Genomic DNA, 21,152 nt, shown 5'->3' with positions numbered 1-21,152 from the left:
ATGCAAATAGTCGGCCACCCTAATGCGACTATGCCATCTATGGGCTATTGCTAGGGTCTGCCATCTGCTTCCAACTCCTGTCTCGGTGCATTTAAATTTTCGGATCAAACACCATGAATAAGTCACCGAAACAGGGTGTTGGTCGCATACGGCCAGACCCGTTTAAATCGATGATTGCATACGTGAAAAAATATGTATATTTATAATATAAAAATTTAAATATATTTATATGAAATGAGCTTTGCTATTACTAACGACTTAGATGTTGATTTCGAATTTAAAATTTGCTCATTGCCGGGCGCCTATTTCAATCAGCGGCGCTGCTGTACAATCCTCACGATAACATTTTACTTTATCACCATACATATGTATATGGTATTAAAAAAAATTTCTTTTGGTTGGCCGCTATACTAAATATAGCGGCCCCCTCTCTATGCTTTCGTTTGGGCGCCATAATTAATAATAATTGTCACGTACACCTGTTAGAAGGTGAATCCGCCCCTTTGCGCAATCAAGGTGGAATGTCCCCCAGCTAGCTCAGGGCGAGAGGTCGGGGCCCTTAACCCTTGTCCACCTTGATGCGGGGCGGATGTCACAATCATCATTAAACTTACATCCGTGCAGTTCCCTCGCAGAAAGCCCACCCTGCCTTGAACCGCTCGAATTTCTGCTTGGCAGCGAGTCCCCTTTTCCTCTGCTCCAAATGACCCTACATACTCACCCTAATGTCATCTTCACCCCTCCCCAACCAATTAAATTTAGCAAACCATTTTAATTTCTTCTTTCAACTTCAATCTAACATATTATTTATTTAAAATATCTTAACTTTATACCAAACTTCAATAAAATGATTATATTCGAAAATTCAAAGTTTCTACCTTATTCCTCTATATGTACAAATCAGAATTTTTTTTTTTGACAATTTGACCAACGGCTCAAAAAAAAAACGACGAAATTCCAAATAAAAATTGACCCATAAACGACGAGAATTATATACATACATTATACTTATACATACAACCGTTTATCATCACACAAAGAACTCGTAATGTTAAAAAAAAAACGTATAAGAGAAAATTCGCAAAATAAAATTTTCTTACAAATGGGTTTACATAAACCCCATATACATCATTTTGACAAAAGAACATCTTAATTTATGATGAATTTGACACCAAATCGCATTACCACATTAAAATCTACATCGGTTAATAAAAAAAATGAAACTGTAAAATATTCTCTTAGACCTTTCTGCCACCAAAGTAGGCCAAACTTTTATGCGCTCAATAGGAGCGAAATACGAAATAGATTCAATACCCTACTGCCTACCTAACAGAGCTCTATTATGGAGGTTAAGGGAAATTGGTGTGAGCCAGTTTTTTCCAGCTATTGCAAAAAAAAAAAAAACGGAGGTATGGATTTATTTAATTTTAGCCATTTGGCCCCCTTTTGGTCACTGAACAGCACTTTACAATTTATACCTTGATTTTATTCGACTGTACACAAAGTTTGATTCGGACACAAAAAAAACTAAACTTAGCCTACCCTCATACGTATATTAACGTTGCAACCTTTTGCTTGCTTTAATTCCCAGTTTTCTTGAAAGGTGAGTTGATGCACTCAACACTCCTGATTGCCATCTTCGATAATCATATTTGTACAGAAAAGCGTTATGGCATTGGAATTATGGTAGGTATTGATACAAATTTATGGTAACGAATTATCCCTGGCGCTATGCAGAAGCACTCATGATTGGATGTGATACTCCTTCCTACAGGAGGAACGAAAGATTTGATTTAGTATAAAAATTGCTGGAGGATTATACGCCGATTTGGCGTTCACGCTCCTAAGGCCATAAATGCGCACCTCCGTGTTATGTCCAAAGACAAACATTAGGGTGGTTGTAATACAAAAAAATTTATCCCAAAAAAAGGAATTTACACAGAAAAAAATTATCACAAAAAATGTTAATTCATAGAAATGCAAAGGAGTGGGTATTTATACCCACTGAAATCCGGGACTGCATACGCATTATGCCAGGTCCGGATTTCTGGGGAGGATTCGTGACCGAAGTCGAAGTGGAGGTTACGCGAACCCCAAATGGCGCGAAAGTCCCTATATGCACACAAAAAAAAAGTATAGAATTCTATGACTCACCAGATCCAGGATATTCCACATCGTTTATGCCGCGTTGGTTCCTGCCTGAATTTAAAATTTGCTTGGTTGCCCGAGCGCGCGATTGGTAAATGGCTTTTTGCCTTTTAATGGATTTTTTTATTTTTTTTGTTTAATTTTTATACAAAAAAAAACACCACTTTACGTTTTTAATACAGCAACGGGTTTAACTTTTCGCGCACAGGGATAAATTTATTTAATATAATTTAAACATAAAATTTTACAAGCGGGCGGCGCGCTGCAGACTTGTATGCTGCTATATGTCAATAACTATACTCTTTCTCTACAGTTATCGCTTCTTATATAGCCGGTATCCATAAGAGACACCGTTTAATGTGCCGTTTTCTCTCGTCATCCTCAAACCAACCGCAACCATTTCCACCCTATATCCATCCTTTTCCGATTTTCACCACACTCTTACCGCTCATCTGGCAACCCTTGGAAGATGAGCTTTTTATAATTTTCCCCCATATTGGGAATTTTGCTGGTTCACTTCAATTTGACATTTCGCATTTGTTTACATTTTTATACGTGTGCGAATTTATGTCCGCAACGATTTTTTCATTTTCGCGTGATTAATTTAAATAATTTTAGTGCGCGTGTGTTCTTTTTATATAAAAAAAAACGGCGCGTCCCTTCAGTGGAATTTATATGCGCTCCGTTGTGCATCTGAGCTATCTGTGGTGGCGGCTACGGTGATTCTCACAACTGCTAAGACTCGTCCAAAACTTTCTCGAGAGGTGTCAAAAAGCGCGTTTTGGACCTACGATCAGGACCCCGAGAGCGGAAATCCAGGATTTTATACCTGCCACAAGATATTTGCCGAAGAGTTTAAACAAATTTTCATATGGTTGTTGGAATTTTATGGTTTGGCATACCCACCAAAAAAATGTGCCCTTATATAAGTGATTAGTGCGCAAAATATTAAGAATGGTTTTTCTTTTCTTTCTTTATTTCTTTTTCAGTGCTGGCCTTAGGAGGCTCCGACTTTGGGCCGTTGCTACCGTGCTGCCATACTCGAGCGGGACAAGGTGCGCTCAAAGCCCAACGCGGGGAACACCCACACCCTGACAACGGATATGTTTAGATATAAGTTTTTTTATTAACTTTTAAAATAAATCCATTTTTAACTGCCGGCCGTTCAAACTCTGAACCCTATTGTATATTCTTACGATTTCAATGAGAATGATTTCCCACACTCTGAGCACGAGTATGGTCGCTCGCCGGTATGCATACGTATATGGCGCTTTAGCTTAGATGAAGGTGTAAAATCGGTGAATTAACGATCAGTAAAATGAATATCATTTACAATCACAGTCTTATAAACCTTTACCCTTGTTGCAGAAATTGCACGTATATTTTCGTTTGGGTTTTGGCGGCTGCTGAATTTTAGTGGCCAAATTTTGCTTTAATTTAGCCTCCTCCTCCTTTAAGGCTGTCATATTTCGCTCCCGCGTTTCTGGATCTTCGTCTTTGTGCGTAGTTAAATGCGTACGTAACTCCGTAAAGTGAGGAAAAGTTGATGGGCAAAACTCACATCTATGAATATTTTTGCCCAGATCCGCAGTATTCGCATTTGTATGGTTTTCCACCGGTATGAGTACGTATATGACGGCGTAGATTTAGAGCGTAGGTAAAGCTTTTTTTTTTTTTAAAAGCTTGTTGTCGCTGAAGTTTCACTGCCTTTTTGAGCGCTTTGAAAGCTTATGTGTGATGATGCATCATCACCACCCAAAGAACTATTAGACTGATCTTTGCAATTTTCCTCTAGTATAGTAGATGGTCTGAGAAGTCTCACCATTTTCAAAGGTGAAGTTTGTAAAGTGGTATCGCCCACTATTGTGGAGTCCCACATTTTAGATGGCGCTTCAATATCTTCTAGTAGTGTTACATCAATACTTTTTAAAGGAGTTTCATTATCCAATTGATGCTGCTCCTGTACGCATAAGTCATGCAATAGACGTTGCAGTGATTGTGCTTCTTCATCTATTTCTTGTAGTTCTAAGATTATATTATTAAATTTATACCATGCAATCTTATCAACTTTCAATATGTTGTATATTCACTTACCTTGTTTACAAGGGATTTTAAAATAGTTTCCATCGGCGCTGCGCTTTTTAGCGTCTTCTTTAACCATATCCTTGTTCTCGCTATGTATGTACTTAAATAGTGTGCTGTTAGGATCGGATGCTGTTTTATCACACATTTTTTCCAAAGCCATAAAACTTTCATCAGACGTGCGTTGCTGTTGGCATTCAAATATAGTTTCGTCACAAGATGCCTTAGTTGAAAAATTATAAGGAATCCTCTTTATAGTGTTTGCATTGTTGGATTTATTTTCATCCTCCATTTCAAATAGTTTGTTCATTGCATTTCCGCTAACAGCAACGTTACTTTCGTGTTGATCCACATTCGCTACATGAGGAGCTGCGCGTGCTTCTAGCAAAGTTTGTAGATCCTCCTCTAAATCCAAGCTAAAGCGTTGGCAAGATACCGGCTCTTTAGCAGGCGTTGTAGCCTTTCTAAATGTGTTCGTGAATCGAGAAAAAAATGTTGAAGATATTGTTTGTATTAATTTTTAATAATAGGTATATATTACCATGCTAAAGTGATTTATCTTTTTAAAAGTAAAGTAATAAAGTTCTACAAGCTAGTAGCTACTTTTTAGTCAAAGATTTGGAAAAATTTCAAATTCTTATATAGTAAGCCAATTTACTCTACAGTATTTAAAACATCCATCTCCATGCTCACTCGAATGGCTCATCATAAACAAGCATGCAATTTTAATGATATATTTATAAGCATTTACCGTTGCATGACAAGTAATTTCTTGACTTTTGCACGCCAAGCTTTATTTGCTTGAAATTTTTCCAATCCAGACATTTGTATTCAGGAAAATTGAAAAAGAGCAACAAACATCCAAGTTATATTTTGTTGAACCACAGCAGACAAGGCGCGGTAATCTTCCAGGGTTTTCGTTACGAAATATCTTTTCCAGATAAGCTTATACCACTTGAGCACGCTACGTTGTGTTATTATTTTATCCAATAGTTTCTTAATGGTTGCCCCATCATTTGAAATTGTGGCCTTAACACTGGAATCAACAAAATGCTTGTCCATATTACGTGAACCCAATGTAGTGCGCACAGCGTCCACAATTGAATGCGAGGTATTGATGTTGGATATGATGAATATTTTTTACTTAAAAACTCATGTACCCAATACAAGTTCAGGCATACCGCCGATAACACACCTTTTAAACGACGTTGTGTGTCCAAATCACTTAGCGGTTTTTCTTCTATGATTTGTAGCAATTCTTCAACAAACGTTGGATCATGTATGGGATGCGACCAAAGTGGACCGCCCATCTATATTTGGGAATATAAGAAACAATTTGGTGTGAACAATTGGTGCCAGTTAACCCTCTGAAAAAGCGACTGACGCGCCTTTTTGAACGGACATAACCGTTTAAACGGTTAAGCACCAATTAAGTAAGAAGGAAAAAATTTGATTTATTCGAGTTTAAATACTTAAGTGGGATAGTTGAAACTTACATGATGTTTATCACCGCAATACGCACAATTTGTATTAACATTTGGTCCAGTTGGTATACCGAATTTTTCTTCCGCATTGCCTTTATCTGAGATCTTGCTTTTTACAATACCTATTGCCTGTAGCATATAGGTATCACAACCAGTGCATTGAAATACTATTCATTGTTTGCTGTGTTCATAATATAAAGATATGGTAAGTAATTGGATTGTGGTAAAAGGCCAAAATGCTGTATACCAACCTCATGCTATATTTACACTTCGCTTGACTACTATGCATACGCACAAATACGCGTATATAAAAATTGGCAGAAATGCTCAAAAGTGGCTCAATATATTTTCCATAACGATTAGAGTGCGTTTCAATGCAATGCAATATTATACGCAATCCCATCTCATGGCAGCATTTCATACGCAAAGGCACATAACTATATTTGGCATTGCAGGCTTCAAGCGTATTGCCTGCCAGCACAGCCATATCATTCGCAGTTACAAGTAATGAACCCCCACTCGTCAGTGATTGTATAGCGCCATCCAGAAAGCGATTCGGATAACCATAAGGATCTAGGTCTATAACATCGAAACGCTTCTCATATGAACTTGAAATGTACATGAGAGTCCTATTGCGAATTTTATTATTGATTATTACAGTTAAATCACTAGCTATTGATTCGTATATCAAACCTACATTGCATCCCCTTCGCTTGGCACAATTAAATGTGCCAAGGGAATCTACTGCCACCTTAGATAGATCATTTGCAACAATTTCACACACGCCTGCTACTTCTTTTGCATAACTTATGCTACGTAAACTTGTTGCAGCAAGCGCTTCCAATATTCGCAGTCCATCGTCGTATTTTACACCACGAACCGTGTATGGTTTCTTGTCATTAGCATTGCTTGCTTTCCTTTGTATTTTGTGGATTTTTATGCGCCGCCGCTTCCCGCTCTCTTATCAACCGCTTTGAGTATACATTAAGTACTGAAATACTTAAATCACGATTAAATTCGTGTACTGGATTGTAGAATACGGCCCCGCCGGCAATAATTTCTGTAGTGCTTTCTTTGATCACACGTTCGGGTGCTTTGTCGTTCGTAGCGATCTGTTAATTCATAAAATTTAGGGCGATTTTGTTAATACCGCGAAACATATATTTACCTTATATTAAGATATTTCCTCAACTTCCATTTTGGCTTTAAACTGCTGTGCATCCAAGTTTTTGTTATCAGCTTTTCGGTGGTGGCATACGCTGGCTGCTGCTTTCGTTGAACAGTGAATCGTGGAAACTGTTTCAACAGAGGAAATATTTAAGCAATAAAGATGCACAACACTGTTTTTTTTATAAATCAACGATGATAGCCAGCCTTGGGAGGTTGTTGCTGCTGCTATCGTGGCCTTGCATTACCCGGTTGCTGTTGTAGTATATACCTTGGTATAACTGGATGTGGCGTAATTGCCCCACCTGGTCCAGTTGATGCGGACCACGAACAACAACCACCACGACCTACACTGTTTGGGTTCACTTTGCTGCTGCAAACACACCTCCGTCACAATAATTAATGGAGACCATGGAGGGGTATCTCAACAAGATAGGCTATTTTATTGCACACATAGCCGTTTTTTTACACCGAATTTTCTAATCTTTTTTTTTTCAATTTTGGATAATAAATCTTAATGGTACCAAGAATTTTTTTCTTGTATGTATGTTGAAATCAAAATTTACTATTCTGCATTAGAATTGCTCACGATTATTTATACTATGCTATTACATATTTCACTTTCTTTCTTTATAAACATGCACACATTGATATGAGTTTTTTTTGCTAAAACACACTTTAGTAGACCAAAAAATATTAAAGAATGCGTATATTAATTTCTGCTAAATGTAAATCACACAAATTGAAAAAATTTTCCACTTTTCTGCAGAATTAGAAATGGCGGATTTTTCGCACGCAAAAATGACGTATTTTGCTATCCCTTTGAAAATAATAGGTGCGAGAGAGCACGATACATTGTGGGAAAGCAAAATTTGTCATCATGCTATTTCATTTGCACAATTTTTCATTCCAAATCGTCACCCCTGTCAAAAATTCGTGTGGCTGTGTGCGTTTTTGGTCACACGATTTTTGCAGGGTATACAAGTGTGTTCACTAAGCGATAAACGTCAAAACTACAAACAGCCTCGCTCACCTGATGGAAATCTCAGGTCTAGAGTCGCATTTTTGGTCTCAACGACAACATCTTTGACTACCAATCGTATCGACTTTTTCAATTTTTCAATCATTCGGCGCATTCGGTAATGGTATCCATTTTGAATTCGCTGTCATTCCGAATCCAGCGAGTGGCTGTCAGAATGCTTGACAGATAAGTCAACACACTTGTACTTGTACACTATGCTCAGATGTAACTGAAATATGTGTCTATGTTTCACCTCTGCACAAATTCTATGTATTACCAAAGAGGATAAATATTGTTACGAATATTAGCAACACTATGCCGATCCTCAACAGTGACTTGATGCACATCAATAATTCAATCATTATGTCTACACATATGTACGTACACGCAGCGGAGAAGCAACGCACAAAAACATGCATATATCTTATCTGAGGCGCTCACAAGAGAGGGCAATAATTTGTGCAAGTATATTTGTGTAAGTAGAGAGGGCAATAATAGTGCAAGTTGTGCAAAACCAGACAGTATAAAAGGCGACAACAGCAGAGGCGCGAGAGAGTCAGTTTCGATTAAGCACGCTATCTGTCGAGCAATAGAAGTGTTATTTTGAAAGTACTTGAATTAAATATTGGAGTTATTTATTCAACAGTTTATTGATTCGAACTTAGCAGAAGGTTGCAAATAAGAGGATTTGCAGTAAATTCGTTACAATTGGTGTCAGAAGAGGAATTGTTGAATAAATTCCAAAGATTGGGAATACAACTTGGACATGGTAAAGTTGAGTGAATTGAGGATCCAGCAACTGAAAAAGGAGTTGGAGAACCGTGGATTGAATACAACCGGCAATAAGATCGAACTTCAAGCACGGCTACGAGAGGTAATGGAGTCGCAAGGAATTGATGTGCACGAGTATGTCTTTTATCCTTATGGGGACGAGACAACAACAAAAATTTAAGAGAAAAACGAAACATCGCAGACAGTTACGAGCACAGACTTGAACATGTTTTGGCTGCAATATCTGCACAAACATCGACAGTAACATCAATGTCATCGCAAATGTCAGAAATGTCGACACAGATTACATCCAAGATGGAAACTCAACTGGAAGAACAGAAAACATATATGGCATCACAATTGGAAGTACAGGAGGCACGCATTTCAGAAATGTCGTCACAAATGTCACCCCAACTGGAATCGCAGGAGACACGCATCACATCGAAGATTGAATCACAATTGGATGAACAGAAAACATACATGGCGTCACAAATTGCAGAACAATTAAAAGAGGAACAGACACGCATAACATTACAACTCGAAGCACAGGAAGAGCGTATCTCAACGAAGCTGGAGGCACAGGAAACAAAAGTCTCATCGCAGCTGGAGGCTTTTAGTGAACGACAAGATAAAATGGAGGCCGAGATGAATGCTTTGAAAGATCGTATACAGGAGTTGCAACTAAATCGCCCAGCAGTTTCAGCGAATAATCCAAAGGTAAAAACACCATCCTTTGACGGTTCTGTTTCTTTCCAGGTCTTTAAACTACAATTTGAGAAGACCGCAACAGTGAACAACTGGAATGCTGAAGATAAAGTCGCTGCACTCTTCGTAGCATTGAAAGGACCAGCTGCCGAAACCTTACAGACTATTCAAGAGTACGATCGGAACAACAATGAAACATTGATGAGCGCTCTAGAGAGACGTTACGGAAGCGAGCATAGGAAACAGATATATCAAATTGAGTTGCAAAATCGATACCAAAAGGCGAATGAGACTTTGCAGGAGTTTGCGTCGGATGTTGAAAAATTGGCTCATTTCGCAAATGCAGACCCACCCGTGGAATACACCGAGGGGGTTAAAATTCAGAGCTTTATAAATGGAATACGGGATGCCGAAACGAAACGAGCTACATATGCGAACCCAAAGCCAACATTTGCTGAAACGGTATCCCATGCACTGAATCAGGAAACAGCGTCACTTTTGAGTAAGCCCGCATACAAAGCCCATCGCGTGGAAGTGGAAAGGCCAGATTGGGTAGACACAATTTTGGAAGCAATGAAGGGATTACAACAAAAAAATGGCGGAGTTATGAAGTGTTTCAAGTGCAGTAACCAAAGTCACATTGCGCGTCATTGCAGCACCGGTCATGGTAGTTTCAACTTGGCTGGTCGTAAACGCAACGCTGGAGTAGATAAGTAAGAGCAAGTCAAATGTAAAGATCGAGAACTTGCCCCAGCTATTGAATGTCGTGTGATACCTATCTCGCAAACTGGAAGGAAATCGAGCAGTCTTACCGTCAAAGGAAATTTGGATGGCAAGGAGCGTGTACTGACTGTAGATACGGGCGCATCTCATTCTTTAATCCGATCTGATTTGGTCAACAGGAGAGTAAAGCTTTACCCGGAGCAAGATTGCGTACGATTACTGGCGAGTATAACCAAGTCCAGGGAGAAGTGGTATGTGAAGTCTTAATTGGGAAGGTCATGGTTCTACACAAATTCATTGTGGCGGAGATCGTTGATGAAGTCATATTGGGGGTGAACTTCTTGGTCGACCATGACATCAAGATCGATATGCAGCGAAGGGTGATGCGTTATGAGAACCAGGATATACCACTTAACTTCAGTTTGGAGAAAGGGTTCAGTAGTAATCTAGTAATGGTGGAGAAGACTCGACAAAGACCACGAAAGTCAAAGGCAGCAGATCGGGCAAGGGTTGATGGAACGAATGGGCCAAACAAATCAAAACCAAAGGTACCTGCGAGAAAAACACTGGCATTGACAAACTCTAATGGACGCACTAAAATGACTGAAAGAATTTTCCAGAAAGAATGCAAGGGTGGTTTCAAGCCAGCGCGCACTTCTATTGTGAAACGTCTAAACGATACTGATTGTGTGAAGCCAATCCGTCAAGAGCAAGCTCTACAAAGTAGTTCATTGGCCAAACAACAGAGTTCGAGGGAACGATCAAGGATAATGAGTAGTAAGATGAAACGCAGGTACGATGAGAACAATAATTCGGAAGGTTTCCGGGAGTGAGATTTGTTACTGTTATACAACCCTCACCGGCGGAAAGGTGTTTCATCCAAATTTCGGTGCAGTTGGGAAGGCCCGTACAAAGTTGTGAAGAAAATCAGTGATACCATCTTCCGCACACAAACCTTTGGGAAACCACGAAGTAGAAGAGTGGTACATTTGGAGATGCTAGCGGCGTTTAGATCGAGAGATTTGTCTGATCGGGATGATCAGACTTAGGTGGAGGGCAGTGTTACCAATATTAGCAACACTAAGGGGTACTGCCATCTCTAAGCCGATGCTAAACAGAGACATGATGCACATCAATAATTCAATCATTATGTCTACACATATGTACGTACACGCAGCGGAGAGGCAACGCACAAACACATGCACATAATTTGTGCAAGTATTACTCACGCGCATATGAGAAGCTATAAACGTAGTTGGGGCTGGTGATTTTGTAGCTGATAACTAACTAGTAAGTTCTGGAATGGAAAAGCCTAGAGGTATGCAACGAGGAAACTAGACAGTGTAAAAGGCGACAACAGTAGAGGCGCGAGAGTCAGTTTCGATTAAGCACGCTATCTGTCGAGCAATAGAAGTGTTATTTTGAAAGTACTTGAATAAAGACCATTTTGCATTATTAAATATTGGAGTTATTTATACAACAGTTTAGTGATTCGAACTTAGCAGAAAGTTGCAAATAAGAGGATTTGAAGTAAATTCGTTACAATATAATTAGAGACGTCACTCGTTACTTTGCGTAATGTTATTTAGGGTACCCGCAATTTTTTTTTGGGCGATATGTGCATAAATGTCTTTCATACATTTCGTGGGGTATTTGTGTTTATTTTTCCAAGTTTATTTATTTAATTAATTAATAGCATTTGCATAAGGTGCCTACACGGCATGGATAAATGTGAGACAATTAAAAATGTCCCTCACAGAAAACATTAAGACACCAATTTTTTTGATTTCCAGCGAGTTACTCGCCACTCGTAGCAGACTGGTGTCTCTTATATATCTTATATTTAACTCAAGCGAAATTAGGGTTATGCATGCCGGCCGATGAGATTTGCGTAGTACTACAAATGAAGATTCTAGTGAGGAAGATTTATTTCACGACAGTGTGATGGAGGAATTGAGCGATGAAGTGAAGCAGCAATTGCAGCAGGTTCAAACAACCATTAAATTACTGCAAAAAACACTTACATGCCTTTGTCGACAAGAGTAAACTGGCAAGGTATGCACGTATTAAGCTTCAATAAACAGAATCCGCAGTTATGGTTTGCACAACTAGAGCGATCATTTCATTGGAGCGACATTACATGGACCATGATGGAATTATAGAAGGTGGCGGATGTAAGTAGTTTCTCGCTCTAACGTCGCCATCTTGAACGCCCTTAGAAATAAGAATGTCGTCGTTTTACAAAACTCCTTTTTTATTCAGAGGAAAAAAAGTATGTAAAACTATACAAATGGTTTTGGCTTGTTTAATTGAACAAAATTATTAAAACTCGGATATTTTCTGCATTAAATGATAATAAGATGTTGCAATGTTAATATAAAACCAATGATTAATGTTTTAAAACATATTTTTGCAGGTTTTAGGTTTTGCGGTAGTTCTTTAGTTTAGCTAAAACTACTAAAACTCGTCCAAAAATATCGGGAGTGGTGTCCAAAGACGCGCTTTGGACCCAGAACCACGAATGCGAACTCCGTTTACTGGCTACAAATGCATTATCTGGCATCGGGCTTTATAAAGTGATCGGCTAACCGTATTTGTCCCCTGAGATAGCTTCCTAGAATCTATGAAGATAATCTTCGCTGCCTTTCACACTTCAGCCAAAGTGATTTTCAAAATAAGAAACTCCACATTGAGATCACTACTGCGATATGCTCTCGTGGAAATTTATGTGCTTGTTTCGTAAAGATAGACGTCCCCATATGGCTCATCAACCTTTCTGGCTGTGAGGAAGTTTTCAACGAATATTGTCTACCTATAATTGTTCAGCTGAATCAAATCGATAGATACTCCCACCTTTGTCTGTAGCAAAAGCGCTAAACACCGTACTGTTGCCTCAATAAATCGCGAACTAATCATGACCTAATCAGCATGCTAGCACATTCCTTCTTATTCAAAAGTGGAAGTAGCCAGGGCTCGCATTGAAGGGCCAAGTTTACTTCGTGCCCCGTTTATGCCTCAAAAATGTCTAACGAAACATCGGCCTTTGCTAGTCCACCCACTTTTTCATTGCCGTCAATGTTCCTGTGACCGAGTAACTCAGGGTGTGTAATAGCTGCAAAATTTTCTGCTTCGGATACCGCCCTCTTACATCTACCGACGGCTGTCCAAATATAAGCGTGATATATGCTTATATGATTCACTAATAGGATATTACACGCCCTCTCTAAACCAATTAGCTTTTCTTTTGTTATTTTAATGTTCCTTTGTGTGGCGGGCCCCACGTCCAGTACATTATACCTTTGTATAGTGATCCGATTGATCTATAAGTCACCCGCCCATGGTGGTAGTTTCCAGGTGAATGACGATCTGAAGCTTTTCTACTTTTGTGGAGGGGGTGGTATGACCTATAAAGATCAACTTGCTCATATCAAATCGTTCCCGAGATGGTCGTGCTAGTACTTTAATGGTACTAGTTACCTAAATTTATCGGAACTACATCCTGCAAAGGATAGTATTCCCCAAAACCTTCGGGGAATGTCTTTATCATCAAAACAACAACAACTTTCGCTATATAATTTCGACGTAGTGATAGTTATAACAACGCTTCTCTAATGTGTGTTGTACTCCTATTTAATTTTTCCTACAAATAGGCAGGACGACACCTTAAATTTTTTTTCTATGTCGACTCCGAACAGCAGCTGCAGGGAAGTTGAGTTTTCACTGAGAAGCTTTCCATTGCAGAAATACACTCGGAGTACTTGCTAATCCACTGCCGAGGGGCGACCCCGTATAGCACAACTTTTTTCTAATTGAAGAAACTTGTTTCCAAATATCTCTCAGGATCCCCGGTGTGGTAGGCGGAGTAAGCTACCACCAGACCACGGCGGCCGCCATTGTAGCAGCCCGCTTGATATCTTTACTGCCAGAAAAAGCTAGATGTGTGGATCGGTGACCGATGCTCCATTTAGCTTCGTACTCCCTGCCTATAGTTGGCCTGTGCGTCGAACTTGAGGGTAGGTGACAAACAATATATCTTCTTATATCCGAATCATTTCAGGTTAACGTGTCAAATTCAGGACCTCAGTATCCCATCAATTTTATAGACCTGTTACTTTGTTGCTCCTACTGTTGTGTGTGGTTTAATTTTTTTCACTCAAAATGTAATATAACAAATATTGCTTTCGTTAATACTGCAGGACAAGTTTTCTAAAATACATGCAAAAATGTCGGGAGATAGGCTCCATAATCATTTTTCGCTGAACACTTATCTGAAACATTTTTTTGACGAAGTAGCTTGGCCGTGTGTTAACATCGTCCCCTGTCCTAGAGTATTGCCTGCAAAATTGATGCGTTCAAAGGAAATTGATAAGCTGCAAATGTTTCAAAAGAGAATAAAGCATACTTCATTTCATAATTTTTATCATAAAATTGCTTAAATTCAAGTTACATACACTCCTTTCTGTATTCTATCATTATTGAGAAAGTATGAATATTGGTATCCCGACTGGAATCACAGGAGGCACGCATTTCAGAAATGTCGACACAGATTACATCCCAGATGTCATCGCAACTGGAAGAACAGAAGACATATATGGCATCTCAACTGGAATCACAGGAGGCACGCATATCCGAAATGTCTGCACAAATTTCAGCGCAGATCTGTACACATCTAAGCTGGAAGCGCGCATGGAAGAGAAGCTAACCCAGTTTCATGAAGGTTTCAGTGGCAGACAGGACAAAATCGAGGCTGAGGTAGATGTTTTAAAAGGTCGTATACAGGAGCTGCAACTAAACCGCCCAGTTGTTTTAGCAAGCAATGCGAAGGTAAAACCTCCATCTTTTGACGGCTCTGTTCCTTTCCAGGTATTTAAGATTCAGTTTGAGAAGACCGCAGCAGTTAACAACTGGAGTGCGGAAGATAAAGTTGCTGCACTATTCGTGGCATTGAAGGGATCTGCTGCTGAAATCCCACAGACTATTCCCGAGGGAGAGCGGAACAACTACAAAACATTGATGAGCGCTCTAGAGAGGCGATACGGAAGCGAACACAGGAAGCAGATATACAAAATAGAGTTGCAAAACCGCTACCAAAAACCTAATGAGACTTTGCAGGAGTTTGCTTCGGATGTTGAAAGGTTGGCTCATCTCGCAAATGCACACGCACCCGTGGAATACACCGAGAGGGTTAAAATTCAGAGCTTTATAAATGGAATACGGGATGCCGAAACGAAACGAGCTACGGTCATGGTAGTTCCAACTTGGCTGGTCGTAAACGCAAAGCTGGAGGAGATAAGCAAGAGCGATTCAAATGTAAAGATCGAGACTTGCCCGAGCTGTTGAATGTCCTGTGATATCTATCTCGCAAATTGGAAGAAAATCGAGCAGTCTTGCCGTCAAAGGAAAGCTGGATGGCAAGGAGCGTGTACTGACTGTAGATGCGGGCGCATCTCACTCCTTAAACCAAGTCCAGGGAGAAGTAATATGTGAAGTCTTAATTAGGAAGGTCACGGTACTACACAAATTCATTGTGGTGGAGATTGTTGATGAAGTCATATTGGGAGTGGACTTCTTAATTGACCATGACATCAAGATCGATATGCAGAGAAGGGTTATGGTTTATGAGAACCAGGATGTACCACTTAACTTTAGCTTGGAGGAAGGGTTCAGCAGTAATCGGGTACTGGTGGAGAACACTCGACAAAGACCACGGAAGTCAACGGTAAAGGTTGATGGATCGAATGGGCCAAATAAAGCGAAATCAAAAGTGCCTGCGAGATAAACACTGGCATTGACAAAACCAAAGGGACGCACAAAAACGAAGGAAAGAATTTCCCAGAAGGAATGCGAGGGTAGTTTCAAGCCAGGGCGCACTGCTGTTGTGAAACGTGGGAACAATACTGATTATGCGAAGCCAATCCGTCAAGCGCAAACTCTGCAAAGTAATTCATTGGCTAAACAACAGAGTGCGAGGGAACGATCGAGGATAATGAGTAGTAAGATGAAACGCAGGTACGATGACAACAATAATTCGGAAGGTTTCTTGGAGGGAGATTTGGTACTGCTATACAACCCTCACCGGCGGAAAGGTGTTCCATCCAAATTTTAGTGCAGTTGGGATGGCCCGTGCAGAGTTATGAAGAGGATCAGTGATGTCATCTACCGTATACAAACAATTGGGAAACCACGAAATAGAAGGTTGGTTCATTTGGAGAGGCTAGCAGCGTTTAGATCGAGAGATTTGTCTGATCGAGACGATCAGATTTAGGTGGAGGGCAGTGTAACGAATATTAGTAGCACTAAGGGATACTATAATCTCTAAGCCGATGCTAAGCAGTGACTTGTATGCACATCAATAATTCAATAAATATGTCTACACATATGTACGTACACGCAGCGGAGAAGCAACGCACAAACACATGCAGATATCTTATCTGAGATGCTCCCAAATGTATGCAATTATAATTGTGGAAGTGTCGCTCACAAATACACGCGCACATGAGAGCTATACACGTTCATCTGCAGTTATAATTATATAGCAGTAACTTAGTAAATTCTTGAAGAGCCTAGAAGTATGCAAACGAGAAATCGCAGAGTATAAAGGCCGCAACAGTAGAGGCACGAGAATCTGTTTCATTTCAGCAAGCTATTGGTTGTGAAGTGTCAGTATTATTGTGATATTTAATAATTTTGCATTATTAAATATTGGAGTTATTTATTGAACAGTTTGGCGATACGAACGTTAGTAGAAGGTTGCAAATAAGAGGAATTGCAGTAAATTCGTTACAGTATGTTTGTCCTTCGATGTGCAAAGACGTGGCGCTTTGGGCAAAGACTTGTTTGCCCTGTCAACGAGCAAGGATTCATAGACATAACTCCATTTTACCAGATAAAATCGACATGCAGGACAACAGGTTTGATCATGTGCACATTGACATCGTTGTAATGCCCAGGTAAACGATTATCGTTACTGTTTGACTATGATCGATCGATTTTCACGGTGGCATGAAGCCGTTCCCCTGCAAGACATATCTGCGATGACTATAGTAAAAGTTTTTTGGACTCATTGGATCGTAGGTTTGGCTGTCCAAAGACCATCACGACTGACCAGGACACACAATTTCAGTCAGCACTTTTTAGGACTCTCATGAACATGATCGGATGTCAACGCATACACACCACAGCCTATCATCCCCAATCTAATGGGATGATAGAGCGATGGCATCTATCCTTCAAAACAGTGCTCATGTGTGACCCAGCGACTCCATGGCCAGATCTACTACCGACCGTGTTACTCGGATTACGAACATATTATAAAGAGGATCTTCGAGCTTCCACTGCAGAAATGTTGTATGGTGGTCCAATTAGATTACCCAATGAGTTTTTTGAAGACCTAGACAAAACTATCGATCCACAAAATTTTCTGGAAAAGCACCGCAAATATATGCGCAATATTCGGCCTATTCCAGCTACCCATCATAACTCGAAGAAAATTTTATTTTTGCTCAAAAACGCATATCACTGTTCGCACGTACTGGTGAGAACAGATGCAGTTCGAGAACCCTTAGAAGCTCCTTACACCGGCCCCTACGAGATTATATATCCCACTGATAGAGTTTTTAACGTGAAGATGAACAACAAGAAAGTTGCTGTATCGGTTGACAGATTAAAACCAGCTTTAAACATACGTGAAGGTACAGATACCAGTTCCGATGAGGCAGCTACGAAACCGATCCCTCGAACATACGAAAAGTCAAGGCGCGTACGATTCCTGAACCAACAGTGACTCCGTCATTAAAAGGGAGTACTGTGGCAGCCCTGCCTGCCACCTATCAACGACTAGCACGGAGTAGTAAACGAACAACCACAACAATACATTTTTGACATTTCATTGTGTCTTGCTATGTTATTATTGTTCTTATACTTTCTTAGCGACCAGACATGTCGAGTAACTTAAAATTAAATTAAATTAATCTTTGTAATTATTAATAGGTGTTATTGAATAAATTGAATGAAACACCAAAATCTAAGCGAGGATAAGCGTTTTTTTTACTCGAAAACAAAAACGTATACGCGTGTAAAAAAAACACGGCTAGTGTATAACCCATAGCTGAATCGGTTGCGGTGAATAGTGGACACACACCATTTGTAGCGGTATTACATAGAGGGGAAACATAGACACATATTTCAGTTGCATCTGAGTATAATGCGTATTGAAATTAAGGAGTACAAATTTTCTGCGCAGCAATTAAAGCAAATAAAGCAGGGATGCACCTTAACGTTAAGCTAATCGTTTATCAAAAAATTTCCACCGTTTCCGTTGAAACACTTCGAAATATTATCGATAAAGAAATTATCAAGATAAATTGTATCTCGTTTTTAACCGAATCGAAAAGCTTTCGTTAACGTTAAAAACGTTAACGAAAACGTGATACTTTATGTTTGAATTGTGCTGGCAATGCTATAGCCATGGTGAAGCCGTAAGGTGGCAACAACGAGCGCACATACACACACAAACTCTATGTAATTTGTTTGTGTAATTCGTTGGTGGTAATGTCAAAAATACTCTGAGAAATGTTCGTACTGTCAAAATTCATGAGAAAAGTTGCAATCAGCTTGGATAATGCTTTCACCTTTAATGACTCCGCCATCAATCAGCTTTGCCAGCATAGTTTGAAATTAATAATCAACATAAACGATTTGATTTCGTTTTGATATGGCAGAAAACGAAACGAAATCATTTCGTTAATTTGACGATCTTAACGTTAATAAACGAAACGAAATGACTTCGTTTCGTTTATTAACGTTGATTATCGTAACGAAATGATATCGTTTCGTTGGTTAAGCATGCCTGAAATAAAGTTTAACGCTTAGCAGTCCATATAAATTATAAGCGTAATATATATATAGTACCCTGCAAAAATTGTTGGATTACGTGTTCCATTTTTTTCATGTTGGAGTACTCTAACAATACTCCTTTGCAATGCGTTTGCGGACCACCATCAGCCGATCATTGCTCGTGTTTTAACGACCGTGATCACGACACGATGACGATCGAACAGAGTTGCCAAAAGTAAAATATTGCAAAAAAATAAATGATAATCAAATATTACTATGGCAACTCTGATAAAATGCAACTGCAAATAAATTTTACTCAAATAAATAAAACTCAATTGACCATATTCAAAAGGCGACGACCGAGGAACTAAAGAAGGTTTCTAAAAAGGACATTTCCGACTCATTTGACAAATTGTATTAGCGTTCAAAGAAGTGTATCGAAGTGAAAGGAGCGTATATTGAATAATAATGATGATGATCTCAATAGATCTGGTAACCTTGCCGTGCGCGGACGTGTTTTTGATCGCTCTTCGAATTGTTATTCTTTTTACTTTGTAAACAAGTTTTATCTTTTATAAATATTTATTCATATAATAGAAAAGAGTTTATAAGTTTAATTTGGTATTAAATCTTTACACAGTGCAATATACATAGTGGCTTTTTTTGCAATTTAAACATTCAGTCTGTGTGTTCATATATCATAGATTTTCACAAAAATTTGTGCTAACTGCATACCTTTTTGTTGGTAGCTGCTATTAGCAAGTCATTGTGTGCCCTTTTTGCTTTGTGTTGTGTTCGCTGCTAGCTATACGCTGTCTTGCGATTTGCATCCAGTGCTCCAAAATAACTCTCGCCCATAATTTTTGAACAGCTGTTCAATTTATCCTATACTTATAGTTTCTCTTGCCTATTTTTCTTTTGGGTTTGTTTAACTTTGCAATTATGTTGGATTGCTGTGTCAAGAAGTGCACCAATCAAAAGAAAATTTCCCGTGGTGATACTTATGTTTGTTGTTGGCTCTGTGATAATATGGCTCATGTTATCTGTGCCGGTTTCTCTCACATAGGTGGTCGGGTGGTTGACCTAATATCCAGCAAAATTGGACTGAACTGGACATGTCATGATTGTCGTTCCGTAGAAAATGACATGCGAGCTTTTATGAGGCAAACTCAGAAAGAGTTCAACAACATTTTTATTGGGTTTCGTGACCTTAACGAAAGATTCAAAACGATGGAGGCTCACTTTAAAAAATTGAAAGTGATATCTGAATCCCCAAAACGTAAGAAATCTATGCCCAACAATGACTCCAACTTGTCTTTGAGTCAGGGGCAAAGCTGTCCTCCTACGAATGTCCCTTCAACCGCGTTGACTGATACGAATAGGCTTACCAAAGACGTTATGAACAATGCACAAGAATCTCCACAAGGTTGTGTCGAGACTTCCAGTGAGACGATTTCTGGCAAATTAAACGATGCACGAACTAATAGTGGTACCTTTGCGGCTGTTTGTTCTACGTCACCAATGTTGATTTCGCTGGACTCCCCAATTCATCCTACACCTCCACCAGTATCTTTAGCTCCAACAATAACAGTTACCGATACTGGGGTTGTTGCTAGCGATACAAGTGTACCTGAAAAAAATAGTACGGGCTCGATAACCAACGCTATAACGGCCGCACCTTCCCAGCTCTCTGGTGCGCTATCCGCTACTCCTTTGCAGGTGACTGCCGTGCCACCTCGTAGGGCTGTATTTGTGTCCCGATTACATGCCTCGCTTACCGAAAATGACATTGCTCATTACGTTTGCTCTAAACTTGGTGTTGCACCCACTAGTAACATCAATGTGTATAAATTTAACTTTAAATATGAGAGAGACATCTCCTCATTTAAAATATCCCTTTCAGATGAATATTTTGATAAGGTACTTGATTCCTCTTTTTGGCCCAAGCATACTGTGGTTCACTTGTTCACGAGAAAGGCGAGGGCCGAACCTGTTTTATTACAGCCAAAAAACGGTATGACGAACACAGTAATAACAACACAAAGGTAATTGCTGATCTGTCCCGTCTTCTCATTAATTACCAAAATGTTCGTGGTTTACGATCAAAACTTGTTCCCTTCTTCCTTAATTCTTTCAACTTTTCTGCACAAGTTGTAGCTTTTACGGAGACCTGGCTAAAGCCTGATAATTACAATTCTGAGTTTTTTTCAAATAAA

General features: G+C 39.4%; 1 protein-coding gene across 1 annotated transcript; it reads right to left on the bottom strand.

The window, feature by feature from the left end:
• Positions 1-3,383: 3,383 nt before the first annotated feature.
• On the bottom strand, positions 3,384-5,291 carry LOC137240532 (uncharacterized). The gene is made up of 3 exons (XM_067766956.1): positions 4,982-5,291; positions 4,243-4,694; positions 3,384-4,173 (listed from the first exon to the last, which is right to left on the bottom strand). Exons 1-3 carry the CDS (start codon positions 5,053-5,055, stop codon positions 3,824-3,826), a joined length of 876 nt encoding a protein of 291 aa, XP_067623057.1. The 5' UTR covers positions 5,056-5,291; the 3' UTR covers positions 3,384-3,823.
• Between the last annotated feature and the right edge of the window lie 15,861 nt (positions 5,292-21,152).

This window comes from Eurosta solidaginis, chromosome 2 (assembly GCF_040869045.1).
Source record: "Eurosta solidaginis isolate ZX-2024a chromosome 2, ASM4086904v1, whole genome shotgun sequence".
Taxonomy (NCBI): Eukaryota; Metazoa; Arthropoda; class Insecta; order Diptera; family Tephritidae; genus Eurosta; species Eurosta solidaginis.
This window is presented reverse-complemented; position numbering and strand designations above follow the sequence as displayed.

Bases quoted from the DNA above. Each gene is read 5' to 3' on its own strand.
- LOC137240532 (XM_067766956.1), bottom strand. From the start codon at position 5,055: ATGTCTGGATTGGAAAAATTTCAAGCAAATAAAGCTTGGCGTGCAAAA. The intron at 4,695-4,981 runs GTAAATGCTTAT...GAACACATTTAG, and splicing joins AAATTACTTGTCATGCAACG to AAAGGCTACAACGCCTGCTA. The intron at 4,174-4,242 runs GTAAGTGAATAT...ATATAATCTTAG, and splicing joins TAAAATCCCTTGTAAACAAG to AACTACAAGAAATAGATGAA.